A 26,484-nucleotide genomic window follows, 5' to 3' on the forward strand; every position below is an offset into this window, starting at 1 on the left:
CTTTCAAGAGAATATCAGCTGTGACTGCAGAGCATGTAGGGAGGACATGGGGGGGAGAAGACACCATTCTCAGTTACCCCTGGGAGAAGGCACAACTCCCACATCAGCTAAGATCTCATCCTTCAAGAGAGGACATTTTTCTAAGTCTACTAAGGAGACTTACCAGTGCTAGGTAATGCCAAACCAGCATCTTCCTGATGTGCAGATCTGGGGGCCAGCCTGTTTGCATAGCAAGTTTCCAGTGGGTTAGCAGAGTCTATTCCCTCCTGCCATAAAGAATCTGACTATCCTTTCTTCCCAGTTGACAGAGAAATGGCATGTATTGAAGCAAACCATAGAAAAGAGTACTATACCTCCAGTGTGCAGGGCAGCCAGCCCTCACTTAAATAAAATACCGTTCTGTGGAACTCACATCAGACGGCCCCATATTCTGGCCCCTGAAGAGCTTTAGGCCTGACCTGGGTGCAGCACTGGAGGTGTGGCAGTCCTCCTGTTTGGTTGGAATGCTCATGTTCCCATTTATTCAGTTATGTTTAGTTCGATACGTATGTCTGTTACCTTGATGAATTGGGGCATCATGAATATTGCACTGGATTTTACTAACCTGGATTCCATCAGAGCAGCAGCCATAAGTGCTCATTGGGCAAATATCTGTTTATCCTTCACAATATTTTGTTTTTTCAGCTTTTAACTGAAGTATAATGTACCAAAAAATAACCATCATAATGGTACAACTTAATGTTTACAAACACCTAATTAAAAAGTTGCAGCTCTCCTGGAACCCTCCTCAGAATCACTCTCTCCTCAGAGGAGGCTACTGCCTGACTTCAAACACCACAGCTTATTTCCTGAACTTCATATAAATGGAGTCATACAGAAGTTCCCATCGTGGCCCAGTGGAAATGAATCTGACTAGGAACTTGAGGTTGCGGGTTTGATGCCTGGCCTCACTCAGTGGGTTAAGGATCCGGCGTTGCCATGAGCTGTGGTGTAGGTCGGAGACGCAGCTCAGATCTGGCGTTGCTGTGGCTCTGGCATAGGCCAGCAGTAGCAGCTCTGATTAGACCCCTAGCCTGGGAACCTCCATATGCCGTGGGGATGAAAAAAACAACAACAAAAGACAAGCAAAGTAATAAATGGAGTCATACAGTGCATTCTCTTTTGGGTCTGGCTTTCTTCATTCAGTGTTATGTTTCTGAGATTCATCCAGGTCATTGTGGTTAGCAGTGGTTTACTCATTCTCATTTCAGGCATACCTTATTGTGTTGTGCTTTTCTTTATTGCATTTTGCAGATACTATATTTTTTAACAAATTGAAGATTTGTGGCAACCCTGTGATGCGTGCCCCTTTTGTAAAAGAAGTTGCTCACTTTATGTCTCTCTGTCACGTTTTGGTGGTTTTTGCAGTATTTCAGACTTTCCATTATTACATTTGTTATGGTGGTCTATGATTAGTGGTCTTTGATGTTACTACTAAGACTTGCTGAAGGCTCAGATGATGGTTAACATTTTTCAACAATAAACTCTCTTTAAATTAAGGTATGTTCATTTTTTAAGACATAATGCTTTTGCACACTTAATAGACTACAGTATAGTGTAAACATAACTTTTCTATGCCCTGGGAAACTAACAATATTGTGTGACTCTATTGTGATACTTGCTTTATTGTGGTGGTCTGGAACCAAACCTGCAAGATTTCGAAAGTATGCCTGTACTATATATGATATTCTATTGTATGAATGTGCCACGAATTATGTATTTATATATATATTACATATATTTATACACATGTATTAACTGGGTTAATTTCCATTTGGAGTGTAGCTATTTGGGCATTCCTTAATTAGGGGGAGGCTTATGTGTATGTGTTTTTGTCAGGTAGAATTGCTCTATATTTAAAAATGGTGAAATTTCAACTTCTTAAAAAGTAAAGCCTTGCCAGTGTGAAGCTCCAGCTTTTGCATGGCAGCACATGGCAGGGGCTGAGTGACAGCTCATGCTCTCAGTGGGGCATGTGCTTCCCACACTCTACCTTTGCCTGTGCTCACACAGTGTCACTCTCCCAGCCTCTCCTTATACTCATGGTGTCTGCCCCTCCATGACCCTTCTAGGCAGGGTTCTGCCACCTTATATAGAGACCCGGGAGGCACTTTCTGTGAGATTGTTTTTCTAAAGATGAGTTCCAGCTGCTCTCCTCCACTACTCAATGAGCCCTGAGCATGTCTCCCTCCAGCATGTGCTGTGATCTTTGGCCAGAGGCTTAGGGAAAGAAATAGGCCCCGGAGTATAATGCCAGAATGCAGGTGGTCATTCTGGCTTATTCACTCTATTCTGCAGACATTGGGACCAGAGGTACATCCCAGGGCCCAGAACCCCTCCACAGTGTTGGAGCTGCAGGGGGGAAGCTTTACCTCACAACTGCAGAGATGGCCCAGCATGCATGGACATGCCATTTAGAAAGAAACTGGAGGTTTTTTCTGCATACAATTGCAGGTTATTGTTCCAGATACATCAGTGTACCTCCTCTTCCCTAGAGTATTATGAGGAGAAAATCCTCCATTTTTGGTTCCTCTAAGGGTTCTATAAAGGAAGAGGACCTAATTTTTTTCTGCATGTTTGGTTTTCTTTGTTTACTTCGTTTTGGCCACAGTGTATAGTAGCTTGCTGTAGGATCTCAGTTCACAGACCAGGGATTGAACCTGGACCACAGTGGTGAAAGCACCAAATTCTAACCACTAGACCACCAGGAAACTCCCCTTCATGTTTGTTTATATTTGGATTTTGCTTCATCAGGCCTTGGTCTAAATATTAGAGAATTAGTGTTACTATGTCAAACAATGTCTTTAGGTATCATGAATAATCTGCACAGTATTATGTTGTAAACAAGATAAGTTACAAAATAAGAAAAGTAATATTCACTCGACTGACATTTTATGAACAGAAAAACACTGAATAAAAGGAATGTCAGCATAAATTTCTTACATGGCCCAATACATTCCAATCATGGTGGAAAATAAAAATATGGAGTTCCCGTAGTGGCACAGTGGTTAACGAATCTGACTAGGAATCATGAGGTTGCAGGTTCGATCCCTGGCCTTGCTCAGAGGGTTAAGGATCTGGCGTTGACATGAGCTATGGTGCAGGTGGCAGACACGGCTCGGATCCCGAGTTGCCATGGCTCTGGCGTAGGCTGGCGGCTACAGCTCCAATTGGACCTGGGAACCTCCATATGCTGTGGGAGTGACCCTAGAAAAGGCAAAAAGACAAAAAAGTAATAATAATAAAAATAAATAAATAAATTGCTTAAGTCAAGCTCACATGTAGTTTCTAAGACCCTTTCCTAACCTTTTGCTAATGGAGAAATGGAGAAGAGCAGTCAAAGTTCAAACAGATGAGAACCAGATAGGACCTTGGAAATCATCTCATGCAAACTGAGAATGAGGTGAGTGAGGAATATGGGCTACTGTGGCCACATGAGACGCCTTCCCAAGCTCAGATATCACTAGCACTATTTGAGTTTTGTGATGGCTGACAAACATTAGCCAGTATCTGGTGTTTCCTCCTCTCTTCATCTTAACCTTATGAGTACATTGGAATGGATTGTGTAAGTCTCTCATAGTAGTACTTACAAGAAATGTTCGTCCATCTGTTTATTCAAAGATTGATATTAAGTGCTGTGAAGAAAAAAGCAAGACGGAGGATTGTCAGGAAAACCCTGAGGGATATAAGAGGATGTGCCTTGCAAATACATGGTTTAGAATGTTCCAGACCATCAAATCCTAAGAAGTAAATAATATGCATTCTTTATGCATAACGGGTTGTATGTGGTAGGCATTCACAAAAACTTCTGCAAGAAGTGCATTCATGGGTTTGAGATGACTTTATGAGTTGTTTTGAATGTTCACACATCCCTCCTGGTGGACTTGGCTCTGTGGTTTATAATGAATTGACTTTATAATTCATGACCCGTGGACAGGATTTATCCCTCAGATATGTTTTATTTGGATTGTATGGTATTTTTAGTAATCAAGAAATTTTATATCAAAGTTCAGATTTACCATATCTTAAAAATTCAATTTGATAAAGCCAGCCCTGAATTTCTCTGCAATTCCAGCACTTGGCTGAGCTCATGGCAGCAGCCTTTTTTAAATGTGCTTCTGGTCTCTGATTCTCAGCTGCTCTTCTACACCCTGTGCTGGTGAGGACTCACTTCTGCAGTTTGCAGGCTGAGCTCCTGTCATCATCCTATTGGATATTTTGCACTGAAAATTATTTAATGACATAAGTTATTTAAAGTGAACTAAGTTGAATTTATAAAAATAGGGGCATCAAATATTTTTAAGGAATGCCTCAAAAGTTAGTTTGCTTTCAGGAATAGGTTCAAGTAGTGGTTTTGTTTTAAATAAATTTCCTAGCTCTTTCCTAAAAGCAGTGATCACATCTAACTTATAGATCAGTGTTTCTAAGAAGTGTTTTTCATTAGAAGGAGCAAGGCTCCCAAGAAAAAATGTCAATAGGTCAGGGCCAGGTAATCTGAAGAAGTGCATGAGACATTTCATCATACCAACAGGCACAAAAGCACTCAGAGATTACTGCAGATTTATGAACAGAACATAGAAGCCAGGATGAAGGCCAGTTTGAGTACCTCAAAAAATAAGGATGATTAAGGATTGTAACATATCAAGTGCAAAGTCCTTTTTATGATAACAAAGGAAAGAGGGTCAAAAGAGTCACAGTTTTTCCATCGAGGAATACCAACCAATGTATACAGTAGGAATCAGAGTTAGAAAATCACCACTATGAAACCTCCAATGTAGTCACTGTTTTAGGCAAAAATAATCAATGGGAGCTGAAACCAGTAAGTGAAAGCTTATTGGATGGCAAGTCTTACCTGGTAGACTATTTCTTAATTATAAGGAGATGAGGATATCGCCTTAACCAGATGTCTCAGCATCACCAGTAATGGGTCAGCCTGACATTTTATGCTTCCTGGTACAATGCAAAAGGAAGTGTGTGACACCACTTATGTAGGATTCCTGCCAAAAATATTTCTCCTAAATCTAATTGTGAGTAAACAATCAGACAAATGCACATTAAGAGACACTCTGCATGATAGATGGCTTTGACCCTTGAAAAAATGAGAGGGTGAAAAACAAGCAGACTATTGCCACTCTAGATTACAGGATACTGAAGGGCCAGGATGTAAACTCTGATTAGATCTTGAGCCGCATATACACATACCACACACACAGCAATTTAGGACATTGTTGAGAGAGTTGGGAGAATCTGAATATGGACTGTATATTAGTTGATACTGAATCAGTGTTAAATCTCCTGTGTTTGATAATGTGAGAGAATGTGATTATTGTCTTGTGGTTATGTAAGAAAATGCCCTTGTTCTTACAAGACTCCTAGAGAAGTACTGGGGTAACGTTATGATACTGCAACTTACATTCAAGTGGTCCAGCCCCTGTGCCCCACAAATACATAATATGTATGTGTGTGTGTATGTATATGTGTATATGTATAGATAGGGATATGGGAAGAGAAAAGGATAAAAAGTTGACAAAATACTAATTGGTAAATGTAGGTGAAGAATATATTCTTCATTGTATTATTTCAACTTTTCTATAGCCTTAAAAATATTGCTAAATAAATGAAATAAATACTAAAGTAGTTGTGGGAAATCAATACTAAAGTAGTTGTTTGCCTTAAATTAATCTTAACTCTTATGTGGTACATATACACAACGGAATATTATTCGGCCATTAAAGGGAAAGAAATAATGGCATTTGCAGCAACATGTATGGGCCTAGAAATTATCATGCTAAGTGAAGTTAGTCAGACAGTTAGACACCAACGTCACATGCTATCACTTATATGTGGAATCTAAAAAAAGGACATAATGAACTTCTTTGCAGAACAGAAACTGACTCACAGACTTTGAAAAACTACAGTTTCCAAAGGAGACAGGTCGGGGAGGTGGGGGCATGGGCTGGAGCTTTGGGACGGAAATGCTATAAAATGGGGTTGTGTTACCCTACATAGGGATTATTTTCTATGATACATGAATCCCTAGATAATTTGGTATGAGTTTTGTGGTCCTTTGATACATGCAGAGTGTTTGTATATATGTAGTTTTCTGTGTAGAAGGTCCATTGTAGCTCCCATTATGGTCTCAAAGGGGTCCATCCTTCAAATAGTTAAGAACTACTGACTTCAAGTAGATTTACAATTTATAGTGCATTCTTTATTCTGATATCAGGCAAGTTAGCATTTCAGACAGTTTATGTATGCATTTGGTAGTTGTGAATGTAATTCTCAATTTATGTAAAACAAATGAACCTCCAGCAGATTCCAGTTTATAAAAAGATTTTCTCGTACCAGCTCATAGTTTAATGTAATTTTGTTTAACCACAGAGATTCTGTTACTTAGAAACACACCATGACATTCTAATAACATGATGTAGTCCTTTTCTTTTCCAAACTAGTATGTGTTTAGTGCAATCACGTGTTATTTTTAATACAGTCTGCTTTCCCTTGTGTGGATTCACATTCCTGACATTTTGTGCAAGGGGAAAAATATGCTAGACTCTAAGGTTTTTTTTAAAATCCACCTTCATTTAGAAAAGGAGACATAATTTCAAAGAAAAAATAGTCATGCTTTTATTTTTCAGTTGTATAATCACTAAGCTCTATTAATCTAGTTAGAAACATTCACCTCCTTGCAAATAACAATGTGTGACAGACCAAATTCCAACATGACTTACAGTTTCAACTGTTTGTGTTCCGCATGTTGAAGCAAAGATATGTGAGTAATATGTTAGAATATGCCAAAGTGTTGTTTAATAGAATGGATAAGCAGTGAAGTCCTACTGTGTAGCTCAAGGAACTATATCCCGTCTCTTGGGGTAGATCATTATGGCAAATAACGTGAGAAAAAGAATGTATGCATATGACTGGGTCACTCTGTTGTACAGCAGAAATTCATGCAACATTGTATATCAACTATACTTTAATGCAAAAAAAAAAGTTTTAAGACATATAGGGTGAAATATGTACTAACACATGATTACACTGTTTACAGTGCCTTTTAGTTTCTCTGAAAACCTTTATTAATGCCTGTTGGAGTAGGTTTAATCAGAGTAGGAGACCATCTGCCCAGAGCATGCTGCACCTGGCCAAGGGTTATACTCAAACTCTTACTCTATCGCTTGTGAGTTATCTCTGAGGTAGCAATCCATCTGCAGGACAGGCTTATAAGCAAATATTCTTCTAGTTTGGCTATTTTAAATACAGTTTTTCTCCCTTTTTGCTGTTATAAGTTATTATAGTGAATCCACACGTATAAGTCAGAATTACTTAAATTAAATCCTTATAGAATTCCTATAAGGATTTAAAAAAAAAAAAACTCCGTCTAAACTACTCCTGTATCTATGGCAATAAGTTTAGATTCTTTGGGTCCTGGTTTCACTCAGCATTTATAAAGTCTTTGCTTGAGCATGTCCTAAACTGGTTTCACTCTGCTCCATATGATGGACATGAGCACGCAGTGACACAGCACCAAGGCCACCAAGATCAAGATATCCCCCGAAATGGACACTTGAGCCCAACCCTCTACAGAAAGCACTTACTGACCCCTTTCCTACTGTGATAGGCCCACTCCTTTTTCCACTGTATTTCACAATCTAAGGAATTGATTTCATTGAATAATGAATGTCTATCATATTAAGAGACTTGGCAGGCTTGAGCAAGTCACTGAACCTTCCTACCTACTGGTTTCCCAGTGCCTATCAATGAAGGAATGCACACTCATCTGCTGTCCACCCTGTTACCTTCATGGACATCAGTCGGATGTGCCGAGACCAGCTCAGCAGGTGAGGGCTGAGGAACTGGTGCTGTGAAACTTAAGAAAAAAGTTAACATAAAACAAGACCCAGAGACATTTATCTTCATTAAAGGTGGGAATGGGGGGTGGGAGGCACAGAGACTGGGACTCAAGGTCTCAGGGGCCAAGAGCCCCGCCTCAAGAAACCACACTGCTTTTATTGTGCTCTTTAGGATTGCATCAAGTGAGAAGCGGGTTGTAGGTGCAGGATATAGTTCTTTATTATTTTAAAAATTCTTTTATTATTTCAAAAGTCACATAGCTGGTAGATGGTTAAGCTTTAACCTTTAGGCATTTAACAATCATTAGCATTTGAGGAAGCTTGCTTTTAGCTGCCTATGCATAGCATCTAGAGAATCATCATTGTGCTTCTGCAAATAGCAAGGCTATCTGTGGCAACCCGGTGTGCCTAGGTTTGTACCTCAGTTCTCCTTGCTGGTCCATATCCTGCTATTGCTAACGACCCCTCATAAACCCCTTGGATCCCTTGGGTCCTCTTATTCTTAAGAGGACATATCCTGCTGTGCAGACGGCCTTGCCTATCTGCAGGGGTCCAGCATGCCTAGACCAACGCATTGTGTCCTCATTCAGCTGACCATATGAATAACTTAGGCCTTTTTGGTCTTTGTTCTTAAGCTTAAGTTATTTACCAGAACTGTGACTGTTTTTCAAGCAGAAATATGGGGTAAAGTAAAGCAAGACAAGATGGAGTTTTCAGCATAGAAAAGAGAAGCAAAGAGGCTAAGAAAAGATGGTAGAAACATGTCTCTCGACGCAGATGTTATTCTCCCCAGTTGTAACTTGGCCAAGTTCACAGCTAATAAGGATTCCAGTTCAGACTCATCATATGTGTTCTTGTTTTTTGATTTCAAGTAATGGACTTCATGTTTCATAAACTTCTAAGGTTTAAGGGCCCCTGGAGTCACCGAGTAATTTTAAACTGAGTGTCTGAATTCATATTCAACTATGGATAGAAGAGTAGTTCTGTCATAACCAATCTGTAAATACTTCTCCTATGAGGAGACTTTCTGTTTTCTAAATAAGGGAAAGAGGTGGAATAGATATCATAGAGGGTTTTATCCAGGCCTTTGAGGTTTCACTTAAGCAGAATTTGAGTATTCATTCTTTTATGTCAGCATCTATGAACCTAGTAATTCATGCTGTTTAAATCATGGCTTTGGAAAACATCGTCAGTATTGCTATTATGGAGAACAATCAGTTGATTACTAAGTATTACCAGTTGTCAAAGCATGATTTGTTTATAAAATATACTCTGTTCTTCCTGATGTCCACATCAGGAAATATTAAGAAGATAAATTATTCTTTACTAGTTTTATGACCCTATATAAATCTATTACTTTTCCTTTAAAAATTATTAAATTTTGCAGATTTTGTTTTGTTTTGTGTAGGAGTCATATTAATATCAACTTAATGACAACTTATGAGCTGGTTGTGTAGACCAAGGGATCCATAGTCATTTTAGTACCTACTTTGGATACAGAATGACGGGATCCAAGAAATTGTCACTTTTCTTCTAAGTTTTACAGTCTTTTTAGAAAAACAATTTACACATCCTACCCATCTACCATACAACTCCCCACATGCAAGGAAATAATCAATGCAGAGCTAACTCATCATACCAGATCTGTCTGGCACAAGGTTAGTGGAACAGATGCTGAGCGCCTAAGGGAGGGGGCAGTTCCCGGGGAGCTGGGCTTCTAGGCACAGTCCGCCTTCTTCCTTGGAAGCTCCTTGGGGTCAGATCATGTGGCTCAAGTCAGATAGAGACTCATGGTGGACTCACCTTTGCTTCCCTTGAAATTGGGAGTCAGAGCCCATTAGGGTTCGGCTCCCCTACATTTCTCTTTTTTTTTTTTTTTTTTTTTTTTGTCTTTTTGTCTTTTTGCCTTTTCTAGGGCTGCTCCCGCGGTATATGGAGCTTCCCAGGCTTGGGGTCAAATCGGAGCTGTAGCCACCGGCCTACGCCAGGGCCACAGCAACGCGGGATCCGAGCCGCGTCTGCGACCTACACCACAGCTCAGGGCAACGCCGGACCCTTAACCCACTGAGCAAGGGCAAGGACCGAACCCACTACCTCATGGTTCCTAGTCGGATTGGTTAACCACTGCGCCAAGACGGGAACTCCAGGATGCAGGTTTGATCCCTGGCCTTGCTCAGTGGGTTAAGGATTTGGTGTTGCCGTGGCAGTGGCATAGGTCTGCAGCTGCAGTTCCAGTCCGACCCCTAGCTCAGGAACTAACATATGCCACCAGTGTGGCCATAAAAAAAGAATTTAAAAAAGGATGGGCACCCAGGTGTCCTGGCTCCAGGCTTATTTTCTTAGGATTCTAGGCTATGTGTGTCTTTCACCACATTATATCTTTATGAAATATTTGAAATATTTTAATCTATGATAAACCAAATCTCAAAATTGAAAATATAGTTAGCATTCCTTGTACATATATGCAAAGATGATACACAATTAATATCTTCAGACCATGGCTAGGCCAGGATTTCCTTACTGTATAATATGTGTTAGTAGTTACACTGTATTTCTGAAGAAGCCAAACAGAATGCCTATTCGTTTAAACATTATGTATCATGAAGAATGTTTGCTGTATGAACATCTATCACTTTTTTTAAAAATGGAATTAAAACATCTCCAGAGCATGATGAAGTTTCAAACCAAACAAGTTCAGTGCTAGACATTTTTATATTTTAAATTCTAAAATCAGTAGAAATATAAGCGTTCCATCAGTCATTCTGATTTTCAGACTTTCTAGAAATACTGCTCCTGACAAGGTGTCCCCTAGTCTATAGTAGGTTCCCCGTGTGTGCCTGGGCCTGGTGCTACTTGAAGGCTTCTGGAGATTGTGCAACTCATGCTGCTTGCACACTCTGGAGACCCAGGATCTGGGGGTACCCTGCTGCCCAGGTAGAGGGGCCTCATGACCTCAGCATGCTTTGATGCATCACTTCCTTTCTGTTGACTTCATCACAATTGACCTGTTGATTTGATTGTCTCTGATTTCCTACCTATTGCCCCATGGAACTCTGCATTTCCAGAAAGCAGAGACCTCATCTGATCTGTTCTTTCCTGTCTCTCCCTAGAACAGCCCCTGAAACACATCTGCTTAACATCAGAATGAGCAATGAACGCAGGAGTATCTCAGTATTCCTCTGCCTCTTGTCCCCAGATGCTAATTCTTTTGACTCACCTTATCATCCTCTGATGCTAATTTTGTTTATTGCTTAGGTGGCCTTAAACCATTTGTGTCAAGCATTTATATTCATACAGCAAGTAGCATTGCACAGGGTTTCTTGTTAAATGAATGAATAACCATATCTTACTTTTATCTTCTCATATTTAATTTGGCCAATTTAAACTAGTAATGCTCCAACATTCCTAAAGTGGTTACTATAATTCTCAATTTTTTGTTCCATAAGATTTTATTTCTGTTCTTAGCCACCTGGCTTAAGCCTTTGACCCATGATTCTAACAGTCTTTATTCTTATTCTAACGGTATTATTCTTGTCCATTTTATAGTCTCAAAAGCCTGGGTGTTAAGAAAGGGGGCTTAGAATTAACATTAGCTCAAATTGGATAAATCAAACTTCCACATTTTAAAAGCTTCTCAGGAAATAATCAACTTTGGTTGAATATGCTGGGTGCTGTCAATTTCATATGAAAGGTTGGAAATAATAAGTATATTCACCCATACATTTCACACTTCTCAGCTGCTTTTTATTCTTCTCTGGTTCTCATAACAACCCTTGAAATGGGGCAGGAAGGTTCTGAGGATAGTGATAGAACTATTAAAAGATTAAATAGCTGAAGTTTGAAAAATTAGAGTATCCTACCCAAAGGGGCCAATACTAGAACTTAAGTTCCTAGTCTGATATTTTTTCAAGATATAAAACTGAGAGTGACAAGTCAACATAGTTTCCATATGTGTATTTTACAAATTATTTTTAAAATAAAGATAAAAAATCAGCCCATACTGAAAATTTTAATATATGGTTTTGGTAGGATGGAGTACACAGTGAGTACTAATAGCTTTATGTTAAATTGAACTGAGTAAAATGATACATTTGAGCAAATTAGGGCAAGGAAAAGAGGTGCTAACAGTGACTAGACGAGCAAAAATTTATGTGCTAGGTTTCCATTTACAAGGTTTAGTCATGGATAATTAACTTTTCAGCAAACACTGCTACTTCCCATAAAATTTTGATCTTCAGCAAAGAATAATGAAGGTGAAAAACTTAAAAAACTGTTTAACTTTTTAGAAATTTTAGACTTATAGAAAAATTACAAAAATCATATGGAACTCACATATACCCTTCTCCCAGCTTCCCCTAATGTTAATAACCACATACTTAGCCATAGTACAATTCTCAAAACCAGGAAATTAACTTTATAGTAGCGTTTTAATTCTACCCATATAATTAATAGAAGGAACTAAAGCTAAGCCAATAATTTCATACCAATAACTGTATCATAGGGTTTTTAGAAAATTAATAAATTATTGTTTTAACAATAGAATAATAAACAGAACACTAGCTCATAGATTCTACCTATTATTCTTTCCTGCCATCCACTTCTTGGCCTTCAACCATAACATATACAAAATTTTTTAAAGGACTTAGGGAGTTCATAACTAATAGCAATACTTAGTCAAGGGACCTGCTTATTTTGTTCCAGATTCTCCCAGTCTAGCTGAGCAGTGCACAACATTCTGTTTTCATGAGAAAACTTTGCAATTAGATTGCTTCTTTCTAGAGTGTGAAACTGAAACCTTCAACGAAACTGTTAGAAGACTAAACCTTGTAGATATATTTTTGGTTGTTCCGTGGGTTGGCAAATCAGGTTGTCTAGCACAATGATACTGGATAGAACATGGCATTATATCTCTCATTGATGACAAATGCTACTAAGACAGATATATGAGTGTATTTTACAAATGACAAAAACTTGGAATTACTTGATATTTTGTGGCTTAAGAATGATACTGGAATATGATCTTATGCATGAAAATGCATAGGATGATATTTCTCTTGTTTTAATATAGTTGTTCTCAAGATGAAGGTGTTCCAGGGTTGAATCACCATCTTCTTCAACATTGCATATTTGTTCTGGAAGAATATTCCTATGGAAAAAATAGATATGCAAGTCACAAATGAATGATCCAAGTAGTGTTCTGCCTTCATGATTTAGGAGTTAAGTTTTACGTTTGTTTAAAAAACACTTTTAAAAATAAAATTGGGAGTTCCTGTCGTGGCGCAGTGGTTAACGAATCCGACTAGGAACCATGAGGTTGCGGGTTTGGTCCCTGCCCTTGCTCAGTGGGTTAACGATCCGGCGTTGTCGTGAGCTGTGGTGTAGGTTGCAGACACGGCTCGGATCCCGCGTTGCTGTGGCTCTGGTATAGGCCTGTGGCTACAGCTCCGATTGGACCCCTAGCCTGGGAACCTCCATATGCCGCGGGAGCGGCCCAAGAAATAGCAAAAAGACAAAAAAATAAAAAATAAAAATAAAATTGGATCCTTTTCTTACATACCAGAAAAATTCCAAAAATGTTAAAAATCTCTATGTGAAAAAATGAAGCAACAGAATAAAGCGTGGTCATTCCCTGGAGAGTTGGGGAAAATCTTACTGTTTGTGACTCAAAAACCAGAAGCACTAAAAGAAAAGATTAATAAATTAACTACATTTTTTTTTAAATACAGAGTTAAAAGACAAATTACAAACTAGGAGAAAGTATTTGCAGCTTCTAGCAAAGATAATGGGCTAATATACAAAGACCTAAAAACCTAGAAGGAGAGGGAAATGAGGGGAAAAAAAGATACCTGGGTAACCAGTTTACCAGAAAAAGCGAAATGACATAGAAACATGATGCTTAATTTTATTCATGATAAGAAAAACGTGAATGGAAACAGTACTGGCGTGCTAATCTCACATCCCAGATTTGCCACACACACACACACACACACACACACACACACACACACACACACACACAATCCTACACTCATCTGCATGTTCTGACAATGAGACTGTGTAGGATCAAACATCACTGAAGGGAATTCAAAACAGTATAGCCCCATGGATAGGAATTTTCCAGTATCTAGCAAAATCATGTGTGCATTTTATACTTTTCATCCAGCAATCCTACTTCTAGGTATCTGTTCCAAAGTTAGACTGGAAAAATAACATTTGAACAGAGTTATGCATTTTGGCATTACTTATAATATAAAAGAATGAAAAAAAATCAAATGTCTATCAATAAAATGTCCACATAGCAGTTGTAAAAAGGTGTGAGGAAACTATTTATTGATAGAGAGTGATATCCAGGATATATTGATAATTTTTAAAAGTCAACAATAGAAAAAAATATATACTCTCTTTCTAGAGAGAGAGAAAAGAAAAGGCCTTCTGTGTAATTGTATGATAACTGTGAAAGGGGGTAGGGAATATGAATGTTTATGTATGCTTATATTTTCAAAAAACAAAGACTAAGAGGATAAATAGGAAATTAATTTAGAATTTTAACCTATGAGAAAGGATGGAATATGGTATAAGGGACAAGCATAGAAAATATTCATTAAATAAAAAATAGCAATTTCTAAAAACCAAAACAAACTAAGACCTATCTGGATATTAGATTATTGACATGTTGTTAGAAAGAAAACCACTGTAGTTAAGCTGTACATCCTTCATGGAACATATTCTGTAGATAAATAGAACTACCAAAAACAGAATAAATTTGTTTAAATACTTTTGTTGTTAGTTATAATAATGATATTATCATTTTGAAACTATTATTTGTATATTATAATAAACATAAATAATTGTTGCAAACGTAGTTTTTCAGTGTAAGATAAACAAGTTGAAAACAAAATGACTTCTCTGTAATGTTAAATTTGAATTGGGATTATTAGTATAAGCTATTTTTTTTTCTTTACAAAATACATATTTTCTGACAGTCCACTGCAAGGCCAGTAACAACACATTGGAAAGGAACAAGCCTGGTGCCCAGAATGGGGCCTCTGAATACTGTTCCCCAGTGAGAGGAGCTAGGGTTCTTTAGGAGAAGGCTGGTACAGGTCTGAGTGGGGAATATAAAAGTCAACCAGGGTCTATGGAGGTCTGTCCAAGGACACAGGAGCCAGCTCAAAGGGACAGTTTAAAAACAATAATTGCAATTGATTGAAATGTTCTTAATATATAAAACTATAAGTTCATTTTCTTTTTTTTTTTTTTTTTGTCTTTTTGTCTTTTTAGGGCCGCACCCGTGGCATATGGAGGTTCCCAGACTAGGGGTCTAATCGGAGCTACAGCTGCCGGCCTACACCACAGCCACAGCAACGTGAGATCCGAGCCATGTCTGTGACCTACACCCCAGCTCACAGCAATGCTGGATCCTTAACCCACTGAGCAAGGCCAGGGATCGAACCTGCAACCTCATGGTTCCTAGTCGGACTCGTTAACCACTTCGCCCCGTTGGGAACTCCATAAAACTATAAGTTCATATTGATTCTCCAGGAGAGAAAGGCAAAAACAAAATAATAGAGCAAAAACATTTAGCAACCCCTAATTTTTCTTTTGCTGAGGCAGCGACTATTAAAATTTTAATATATTTTATAGTTTTTTTAATTCACGGTTAATGCACATGTATAATTTTTCCAATTTTACAAAAGTAAAACTGACATAACACTGTATTAGTTGAAAGTGTACAACATAATAATTGGATGTATGTTTATACTGTTGAAATGAACACCACAATAAGTTTAGTTAACCTCCATCACCTCATATAGTTACAAATTTGTAACAGACTTATGACAGCGATGGTTGGTTTATAGGAAAGAACTGAGTATTTATCCTAACTTTCAGAGTAACAGATTTGCCCTAGTTAAAGAAAAGGTTATTTACAAAGGAATTCCAGCTAACAAATGTGGAAAGAATGACAAAAATAGAAATTCATCATTTTGTTACCCCTAAGGAAATAAGAGATTCAAGCAACATTATCTGTGTGTGAAGAAGCCACTACTTCAGTTGTGGTGGAAAAAGATTATAATGAAGTTATCAGGCCACGACCACCTAAATCCCACCAGAAGTGAGACAAATACTGTATGCCTCCTGACACAGTGCAATAGGAAACATATAGCATGACCTATGAAGTATTTTAGCCAAAAAATTTTGACTTTGAACTTTGCAAAGCCTTCCCCACTCCACCTCTTCTCTATAAACTCTTAATTCTTTACCTTGTTTTTTAGGAGTTTGTGTTTGGAATTTTAGAGATATGTAAACGAGGAAGGGGTGTAATCCTCAAAGACAGGACCACAGACCTCAAGAATCTGTCTCCCTTATTGGCTGCCCTAACAAAGTGTTCCAGATTAATTCCTGAGACATTCCTACTTTCTAGGCAGGGATGATGACTCCATCAGCAGACAGAATGCACACAGAAAAATGTGTCTCTAGAAGTGAGGAAAACTGAGTCTCAATAAATTTATTCAGAATTTTGTCTTCAGAAAAATCTTGATGGACAGTTTTAATTTTAGCCTATCCTTAGGTTTTGCGCTCTGCAGATTAATGTTTGTTTGAAGTTGTATATAAAGCGGGGAACAGCATCATGGTCTGCTGCCTTCAAGCCTCATTTGAACATGTCTCTAAGATTCTAGGTATTATGTAATCATACTTTGTTTTTTTAGTTTTTTACTATGGAAGTTTGCAAATATATTTTACAAAAGTAAAATAAAAACTATAATGAACCTTTATGTATCTATTATCATCTAACTTCGACAATCATTATCATTATTCACCCTTCTTGTTTCATGCCACCTTGTCACTTGTTTTTCCTTAAAGTAAATTCCAGACATCATGTCATGGTTGTTTAATCATATATTTTGTCAACCCCAACAATTTAAATGGATTCTTGAAAAAGCCACAATTTACCGTATCTTGTTGTTGTTCAGTCTCAGAAAATGTAGCGCTTTCATTTCTTGTACCCCAGGAGGTATAGATTTTAATTCATTATGATCCAGAAACAGCTCTCGCAGAGAATGATAAGCCCCATAGAAGGAGACTCGGTCTATGCTATCATCCACAAGTTTGTTAAATGACAGGTACAGGTATTCTAGACCTGGTTCCATGTGGCCAAACACATAGCCAGGGATGCGCTCTATCAGGTTGCCGATAAGCACGAGGTGCAGCAGTGACTTGGGTAAATAGGAGGGGACGTGGTAGAGCTTGTTATAGGAGAGGTCAATCGATTCTAGATTTCTGCAACGAAGAAAAGAGTAAACAGGGTGGAGACATCAGGACAGTGATTATTAGCTCCAGGTTTTGACCAGCTGGTTAGGATGCTCACCTGTTTTCCTGCCAGTACCCAGCATACAGTAATGATTCCCAGTGTGAGCGTGGCTAGGTGGTGGTCTGGCTACAAGGCTAATGCTCTTACCTGGTACCACATAGCTGCTTGGTTCCATTGGAGAGGAGCACCAGAGTTTAGAGAGAAAAACTCATGTTGCAGGGATAATGGTGAGACCCAAAGAGGTCCCCCAAATATTTTTAAGGTCAACCTTGAATCAGAAATGAAGTCCAGAGTCCTAGCTGACTTCAAACTGCCTATCCCTAAAATTATCTCAATTTTAGCAAGGGAGTAGCAGTGTTGAAGGGTTTTGCATTCTCGTTCTACATTTGATGTGATGACCTGGGATTTGGTGTGAGAATGAGGGATCTAGAAAAGGCTGTTAATTGGCCAGAAGATCTGGGAAAAGTGATAAGCTACCTGATTTTTTTCAGGAGCCTTACCTGTAGCTTCAGCCCACTCCATGAAGACTTTTCACCCTATGAAGACCCAGTTACCCCCACTGCTGAACCTAATTGGACCTCAAGACCTCTTTTCATCTCTCTCTGTTCTGCTTCTGAAAGATACCTGTCGCCATTGTGCCACTCAGATCCTTTACTCCCTTACCACAAGACTCCAGACCAGCTCTGATGCACCTGCTGCCAGGGCCTGAACCCACTTTCTTGTGCGGCTAATCTTCCTCCTGGAGGGCAAGTCCCCCACACTTCCCTCTTCACTGAGGGCTACAGTCTGAGGCCGCTGATTCCTCCCCAGGAAGATGGGCTTTGCTTTTTGCTTCCACTATCAGATCACACATTCTTTACTGTACTTTGTAAGGTCTGATAGAGAGAAATAGTGTGAAGGAGTGAAGACATAGTGGTAAATGACTGTGAAGCCTGGTGCTTCTTCCTAATGGTGAGGGAGAAGTGGGAAGAGGGCAGTTTCCTTCCTCACTGTGGATGGGGGATGGGGGTAATCTCACTTAAACTTCATGACTGCCTGTGAGGTCAGCAGAGTGAGAGCAGCACAGTGATTAGACCTCAGGTCACAGTACTTGGGCTCAGCACTTGCACCTGTTATGGCATCCACAGCAGCAATGATCATGGCCATCCTAATCCTAATCCTAATACTGGTTTGAACTCTATGCAAGGATCTGAGTTTTAGGTAGGGGAAAAGAGGCTGTCCCCTCTCTCACTTACCCATGCTCATGCTCCATTCAGTAATGGCAAAAGGAAGAAATCATCTAAGAAAGTTACACTGTATTATGTACTTACTCTTGATTTATCCAAGCTAAAGGAGCAATTCTGTTTTCTTCAATTTTGTTATAACGTAGTACAATGACATTGATCTTTCTGGTGTGATTAAAACAAAGTTCAGTTATTTCTTCAATTTGGTTATTTTCTAGATATAATTCCTATAATTAAGAGAAGATACTATTATTTTTCTTCATATCAATAAACATGTTCAATTTCACAGAGATTAAAATCATGTTTTTGTTTTTGTTTTGTTTTTCCCCACTGTACAGCAAGGGGATCAAGTTTTCCTTACATGTATACATTATAATTACATTTTTTCCCCTAAAATCATGTTATAAACTATTCTCACTAGTGTTAGCTAGAGAAAGAGTCTTGCAGCTCTTTCAAGTGAGTTCATTTTGTTAACTTGTCAAGTTTTCTAATTAGCAAAATAAAATGTACCATCTGTCATGGTTATGAAATTAAATGAATTTAGTTGTTTTTTAACCATAAAATTATCCAGGATATAGCATACCATAATAATTGTGTGAAACTTCCTAATTTACAAAACTTACTGACATAAATTGTTTCATTTGGACTTCAAAACCCCAGAAAATAGGTAGAAATTATTCCTAGGTAGCAATGGAGAAACTCAGGCCTTGAGAGATGGCAAGGTTTTTCTAAGGTTACGCAGCTCATAAATAAGGGAAACTCAGGCTGGCTGGCCCCAGCTCTAGGTCAGCCTGCTTCCAACCAGTCCATGCTGTCATCATTTTTAGACTTGCTTGTATTATAATTACTTTAATTAAAAGTTAATTAAGGAGTTCCCCTTTGGCCTAGCTGTTGAAGATTCAGTGTTGTCACTGCTGTGGCTCAGGTTCCATCTCTGGCCCAGAACTTCACATGCCACAGGCACAGCCCAAAAAGCAAAAGTTAGTTAGGGTGAAGTCTGCTAGAACTATTAGTAAGTTTCCAACATCTAATAGCCTTCAAGTTAAATTCATTTGACATTACAAGGAATTTTTCATTCAGGTGTCTTTTTGGAATTGAGAAGTAGAAGTATATATATTCAGAGTCACCTTCTATCCCTATTGTAGTAATTTCCCTCTTTGTCCCTTAATTTTGGTATTTGTTGCAAATGGGTAAAGTGATTTTAGCGTTTTTTTGTTTGTTTCTTTGTTTGTTTGTTTTGCTTTTACCTTCACACATATTTAGGAGTAAACTAGATCAGTGGTTTCTAAACTTGGTTGTATGTTGGTTTTTGGTTTTTGTTTTTCTGGCTGTGCCTGTGGAATGTGGAGTTCCCAGGCCAGGGATCAACCCCATGCCATTAGCTGTGACCCAAGCCACTGCAGTGACAATGCCAGATCCTTAACCTGCTTTACCATAAGAGAATTCCTGTTTTTTATTTTTTGTGTATTTATTTTCTTTCTTTCTTTATTTTCTTTTTATGGCCGCACCCATGGCATGTGGAAATTCTCAGGCTAGGAGGTGAATTGGAGCTGCAGCTGCAGCCAGTGCCACAGCCTCAGCAACATGGGATCTGAGCAACATCTGCGACCTACGCCATCGCTTGAGGCAATGCTGGATCCTTAACTCTTTCAGCAAGGTCAGGGATCAACTCTGCATCCTCACAGAGACAGTGTCAAATCCTTAACCTGCTGAGCCATAATGGAAACTCTGAGAACTCCTGGTTTTTAAAGTATAAATTCCAACCTAAATGAACAGTCAGACACTCATTTATACATTGAAATTATATCTGTAACACGTTGGAAGGATTCAGAGCACATGTGCCTAAATGGACAGAGCCCCAAGCTAGTTGAGAGAGTCTTTGGAAAGAAAAACCAGAAATGGGAGGGTCAGATGTGGACATAATACTTTTTATATTATTCAGATGTTGTGTGTATGTTTTACTGTGTGTGTGCATTATCTATTTATATTTTGATTTTTTTTTAAAATTATAAATTGTTGTCCCTACTTTCCAATGATCCATAGCATATCTGGAATAGATCCAGGAAGCTGTATTTCTTTAGAATCTAAGTGATTCTGAGGTACAGCCAGGCAATGGAACCTCACTCTTCAATTTGGATAAATTCTAAAGGTCTAACTATCTGCAAATAGGAGAAAGAGGAAGCATGGTAGCTGTGTTAGCAACAATATCAAATTGAGATTGATGGCTCTCTCTTGGCTCACTGGGTCCACCCATGGGAAGCTTCATCCTGCTGGCTGCTTGTGTATATGGCAGAAACAGAGCTCAGAGGAGGTATCCTGGGGGTCAGCTGGATCTGCCATACCTCTATTCTTATGCAAGAAGTTGGGTGTACACTCAGCAGTGAAAACCCTCCAGAGGCCCTCCCCCTTAGTTAAGTGTGTTCCTTGTTGTAGCAAGGGAAATTACACACCTAGGCAGGAGGGAGTGTCTCCAGAGGGAATGGAGACAGGACAGAGCTTGAGCCCTTGGTAGGAGCTAGCCAGGACTAGTAAGGTGCAAGAAGAGGGTTGGGGGCTTGGGTACTGTTGGCACAGTCAATAGCCTTCTTTGAAATTGTGTCCATCTGAAGTGAAGTCCATGGAACAGACTGGAATGAACATCACAGTTCCAGCTGGGAACAATTTAAACTACCTTGCAAGTCAAGAAACTTTTTGCACGTTGTAGTTTCTGTTTGAGTCCTTAGTTCATCTTGCCTATCTCTCCCCAAGAGCTGTCAGCAGAAGCAGTTTTCACTTTAAGATTCTCTATTAGTAATTATAATTTTTTTCTTAAAGTTTTATTGTAGTTGATTAATAAGGTTGTGATAATTTCTGCTGTACAAGGTGATTCAGTTATGCATATACACACATCCATTCTCTTTCAGATTCTTTTGCCACTTAGATTATCACAGAATATTGAGTAGAGTTCTCCGTGGTACACAGCAGGTTCCTGTTGGCCAGTCATTCCATATACCTCAGTGTGCATATGCCAATTCCAAACCGATAGTCCATCCCTTTCTGCCCCCATTCCCTTTGGTAACCATAGGTTTTTCAAAGTCTGTGAATCTGTTTCTGTTCTGCAAATAAGTTCATTTGTATCCTTTTTTTTTAGATTTCACATATAAGTGACATTATTATATTCTGTATTGCTTGAAAACAGTGCACAAATTATAGTAAATTCTGTATATAGCACCAAAACTACTGAATTTAATATGCAGCACAATAATTTTTAAAATAAATTGGGTTTTTTTGTTATAGTGTACTGTATTTAAAATACATTCTGAAGAAGATATCCATACCTCAATAGAAGCAGGAAGACCCTGTGGTATAATTCTAAATTTATTTCTTCCCAGACGCAAGTAGGATAGGCTCTTCAAAGGTTTAAAAGCTAAAGAGTTGACATTGATTTCACTGAGATTGTTTCCTTCCAATTCTAAGGTGACCAATTGATTTAAGTCTATAAAAAAAATTATTGGGTTATTAGGATAATTAAAAAAACATGCAATTCTAGGAGTTCCTATTGTGGCGCAGTGGAAACAAATCCAACTAGGAACCATGAGGTTGCAGGTTCAATCCCTGGCCTTGTTCAGTGGGTTAAGGATCCAGCGTTGCCATGAGCTGTGGTGTAGGTCACAGATCTGGTGTGGCTGTGGTGTGGGCCAGCAGTTATAGCTCCAGTTGGACCTCTAGCCTGGGAACCTCAATATGTCATGGGTGCAGCCCTAAAAAGAAAAAAGAAAAAACAAACAAACAAACAAAAAACCCATGCAGTTCTATAGCCTTTCAAAATGTTATGTGAAATATTCATTTTATTTGGAGGACTGTTGTAGCTTCTTTGTATCCTCCCATAGAACATTTTCCCAAGTACTTTGCACATCCCAAATGCTCAGTTCAGCCAGCACTCAATGCTGAATGCATGGTCCAGGAGAGGTAGGCCCGTAGAGAAATCATTGTTTTGCTGTATGGTGAAAGTATGTAACTCTCATACAAGAACCAAAAAAACACCACACACAAACAAATTATAGGTAAATATCACTGAACACATACACAGAAAACCTCAATGAAATATTAGCAAACCAAATTCAACAATTCATTAAAAGGATCATTAAAAGGATCATCGCTGTGATCAAGTGGGATTTATCCCAAGGATGCAAGGATGGTTTAATATCCACCAGTAAATCACTGTGATATATACCACATTTAACAAATTGAAGAATAGAATCATATGATCATCTCACTAGATGCAGAAAAAGATTTTGACAAAATTCAATGTCCATTTATGATAAAAACTCTCAACAAAGTGGGTATAGAGGGAATAAATCCTAAACATATATGACAAACCCACACCCAATATCATACTCAACAACGAAAAACCAAAAGCACTTCTTCTAAGATCAAAAATAAGACAAGGATTTCCAATCTCACCACTTTTATACAACTTAGTATTGGAAATCTTAGCCACAGAAATCAGACATGGAAAAGAAATGAAAGGAATTCAAGTTCGAAAGGAAAAAGTAAAACTGTCACTGCTTACAGAGGACATGATACTATATATAAAAAATCCTAAGGGCTGCCACCAAAAAACTATTAGAACTAATACATGAATTCAGTAAAGTTGCAGGATACAAAATCAACATACAGAAATCTGTTGAGTTTCTATACACTAACCAAAAACTATCAGAGAAATTAACAATCCCATTTCTAATTGCCTCAAAAAGAATTAAAACCTAAACAAAGAGGTAAAAGACCTGTACTCAGAAAACTATAAGACATTGATAAAAGCAATTGAAGACACAAACAAATGGAAAGATATACCATATGCATGGATTGGAAGAATACTGTTTAAATGACCACATTCTCTAAGGCAATCTACAGATTTGGTGTAATCCCTATCAAAATACCAGTGACCTTTTTTCACAGAACTAGAACAAATAATTCTACAATTTGTATGGAAATACAAAAGACCCCAAATATCCAAAACAAACTTGAGAAACAAGAACAAATCTGGAGACATCACACTTCCTGGTTTCAAACTATAGTACAAAGCTACAGTAATTGAAACAGTATGGTACTGGCACAAAAACAGACCATTGATCAGTGGAAAAGTGGAGAGTCCAGAAATAAATGCACACACTTATTGTCAATTAATCTATGACAAGGGGAGGCAATAATGTACAATATGGAAAAGAAAGTTTGTATCAGGAACAAAAACCAGAGGAAGGTGGGTGCCGAGGTACCCCACAGAGGCAGCAGTGGCCAAGCAGGGACTTGGAACACAGTATACTTGGATGAGAAGTAGAAGGTTGTAGAAGGATATTCAAAGTACTTGAAAAGACAAATAGGTATGAAATGGCATAATCGGGGGCATGTGGGGAGTGTAATGCAATGAGTGGTTCCTTTTTCCAGGATATAGAAAGAGTACTCTTTGCCTCACAAACCTTCAGTCTCTGAGCAAGGGAGTTACAGCAGTGAATTCCCATTGCAGTGTTCACTTCCTGGCAGAGTGCAACCGGTTGGATATTTTGAAAGGAGAGTAATCAAAAATACTCCACACATTCAGATTGAGCTACCAAAAAAGGCCTTTATACAAACAACTTTTTCTCTATATTGTTTCTGCTGGTCTCAGGAGTGGTATGATCAGGTCAACTGGAAACTCAAAGGAGAAAGGCAGCAGTGATGATACCCAGAGGCATCTGAGTCAAACATTCAGGGCATAACTTTGGAGCTTGTTCAGTAGCCAAGATTTCCAGAAAAGGGGATGTTTTCATATTCAATTCAAGTCACGGGTGTTACATTGAAATGCTCTGTGCAACTTAGAGCCTACTCTTAGGTATGTTAGAGGAGCAAGGCATAGTCTAAATGTAAGCATCAGGAGTACAAATTCTAGATGACAAGGAGAAGAAGGAAGTATAGACTTGAGTATCGAAGTGCAGGTCAGTTAGGTTCTCAAAAGAGAAAGATGTAGGTAGAAATGGAGGGTGAGGCAGCCAAGTGAACACATGGAGGTGTGAACCCACATAGGTGTGCTCAGGAGTAGGAAAGAGACCAACCCTGGAGGGGCCCAACTACAAGAGTGGATGATAGTTGTTGAGGCAGCACAGGTAGTGCTTTTATGCACTAAACAATAAGGTCTGGCTTTCCTTCTCTAGGCCAGAGCCTTTGGACTGGGAATAGCATGACAAAATATTAAACTGCTGGTGGTATTAAAAATCAGCTGAAGGGCAGAGAGACAGGAAGTATGGAGGCCATCTAGTCAACTATGATTAAGTGGTTCTGTTTCTTCATATATCTAAAACTCTAATTTCCACAACTAAAGATATTGAGAATCCAGCATCTTTATCTAGTCCATATTGAGGTTTTGGAATGTACTAGAAGGTTTTTTTAAGAGAAAAATAGATAATAAAAGTAGACTAATGGTCATTATATGACCTTGCAAGAGAAAAAAAAATGGACAATGCAAATTAATGATATTCTACATTACTTTACAGTTATTCTCTGGTTTATGTGTACATTGTATGTGTAAAAAACACACATGTATGTATGTTTCTATATGTTATAGGCAATAGGATGGAGGTAGAGTAGGTTCTTATGGTTAGGTTAGACTTGGGGTAGAAAGAGGATTTATTAACAAGAGGTCGGTAGGAAGTACTTTTTCCATGGTGGGGTGTGGGAACTACATGACAGATCATAGACATGGATAGATTTGTGTGAGAACTTGATCTTATGGATATTCTGACACCATCATTGATAGAGGGGACAAAATGATCATGGATTTTGGTTTGTTTTCATCATTAAAAAAAACAGGAACATTTTTTAGCATGTCTAGTTTTCTTCTGCTATCCCCTCCTTCTATCTTTTCACTGTCCCCTCAATTATAAGAAGGAAGGTCAATTATAAGACCTTCCTTTTATCTGTAGTGGGTGTGCACATCTCTCAGTGGATCCTGGATGAACTCACAGCAAGCACCTTGGCATAGCACATGCCACTCGCTCTCTGCTGTGCGGTTCCTGTCCACCTTTTCACACCATCTCTTGCCCGTCATTTCCCATTCATACCCTGTATCCCAGATTCGTGAAACTATATGCATTTCCCATAGCTTTCAAATTGTTTGATTCTTCACACCTTGGTACACACTGCTTCTTCTCTCCCTGGGATGCCCTTCTTGCCCACTTCTCTGGAACTCTGTAGAATTTGAAAGGTCATGAGGAAGACACCAGAAGTGCTACAGGCCACTAATGGTCAAGTCAGCAGTTTCCACCCAGAATGAGGAGTATCACAGCCCTGGCGGTGGCTTAAGCTCGGACTTGCCTTGCTCACTGCCAGCCAGCCTGACCATCCACTGCTATGGGACTCACAGGAGCTGAGGGGTCAGCATTGAAGCAGAACTTAGAACCCAGTACCCAAGAGACTAGATTGGAGCAGTGCTGTGAACACAGCCCAGACAGAAGAGGGTTCTCAGGCCACGCAGATTGCAGGGGCCTCTCTGGCCAAAACGACAGTGCAAAGCCTCCTCACTGACCGCCTGCACAAGGCTGAAGCCTCTGAGGTGCTCAGACTGTGGAGCAAGGGAGGGAGTAGGAAGCCAGTTCACCCTGGATCACAGTCAGCCCTCGGGGATAAGGAAACTTTTTCATGAGGCAGTAGTACGTGTGGAGAAGCAGTTGAAGGAATGTGTGAGAGCACCTTCCAATTAAGGACTTATATGTCATTTTGATAGCACAGTTTTATCTCACATGTAGTTGACACACAGCCCATTAGAACACTTGTTTTAAGTTAAGTGTTCCTTTGGTCTGTTTCACCTAGCTGTTAGAGATTGAACCTTCTAATGTCTTTTCCATATGACAAAAGCCCTTCGAAATTTGTGTTTATTGTTTTTCATGTGTACCCTGAAATCCATCTGGAAATAGAGTATGTCCATAACTCCGTAATCCTCAGATTTGGCATTCTCATTATTGTTTTTTTTCCCATCACCAGAACTGTTTTGTCCTTATGAATTTTTTTGAGGAGTGAAAGGAAATAATTGAATTGTTTTAATCCTTTAAAG

The 26,484-nt window shown here is 38.9% G+C and overlaps 2 protein-coding genes across 11 annotated transcripts in view; one reads left to right on the forward strand and one right to left on the reverse strand.

Annotated features, from left to right (window-relative positions):
* The window catches only part of CENPP (centromere protein P), a 256,672-nt gene that overhangs the window by 140,294 nt on the left and 89,894 nt on the right, over positions 1-26,484 (forward strand).
* ECM2 (extracellular matrix protein 2) overlaps positions 11,879-26,484 on the reverse strand; it is a 38,501-nt gene continuing 23,895 nt past the window's right edge. For 4 of the 6 annotated variants that reach the window (XM_021086993.1, XM_013995778.2, XM_021086992.1 and 1 more), the window contains 4 exons: positions 21,740-21,897; positions 18,510-18,649; positions 16,842-17,168; positions 11,880-13,035 (listed from right to left, as the gene is read on the reverse strand). In XM_021086993.1, coding sequence (XP_020942652.1) covers positions 12,867-13,035; positions 16,842-17,168; positions 18,510-18,649; positions 21,740-21,897 — 794 coding nt within the window. In that variant the 3' untranslated portion in view covers positions 11,880-12,866. Of the gene's footprint in view, positions 13,036-16,841; positions 17,169-18,509; positions 18,650-21,739; positions 21,898-26,484 lie in introns of all 6 variants that reach the window. The other 2 variants (XM_013995777.2, XM_021086991.1) reach the window with 1 other exon arrangement.

Source organism: Sus scrofa, chromosome 3 (assembly GCF_000003025.6).
Source record: "Sus scrofa isolate TJ Tabasco breed Duroc chromosome 3, Sscrofa11.1, whole genome shotgun sequence".
NCBI lineage: Eukaryota > Metazoa > Chordata > Mammalia > Artiodactyla > Suidae > Sus > Sus scrofa.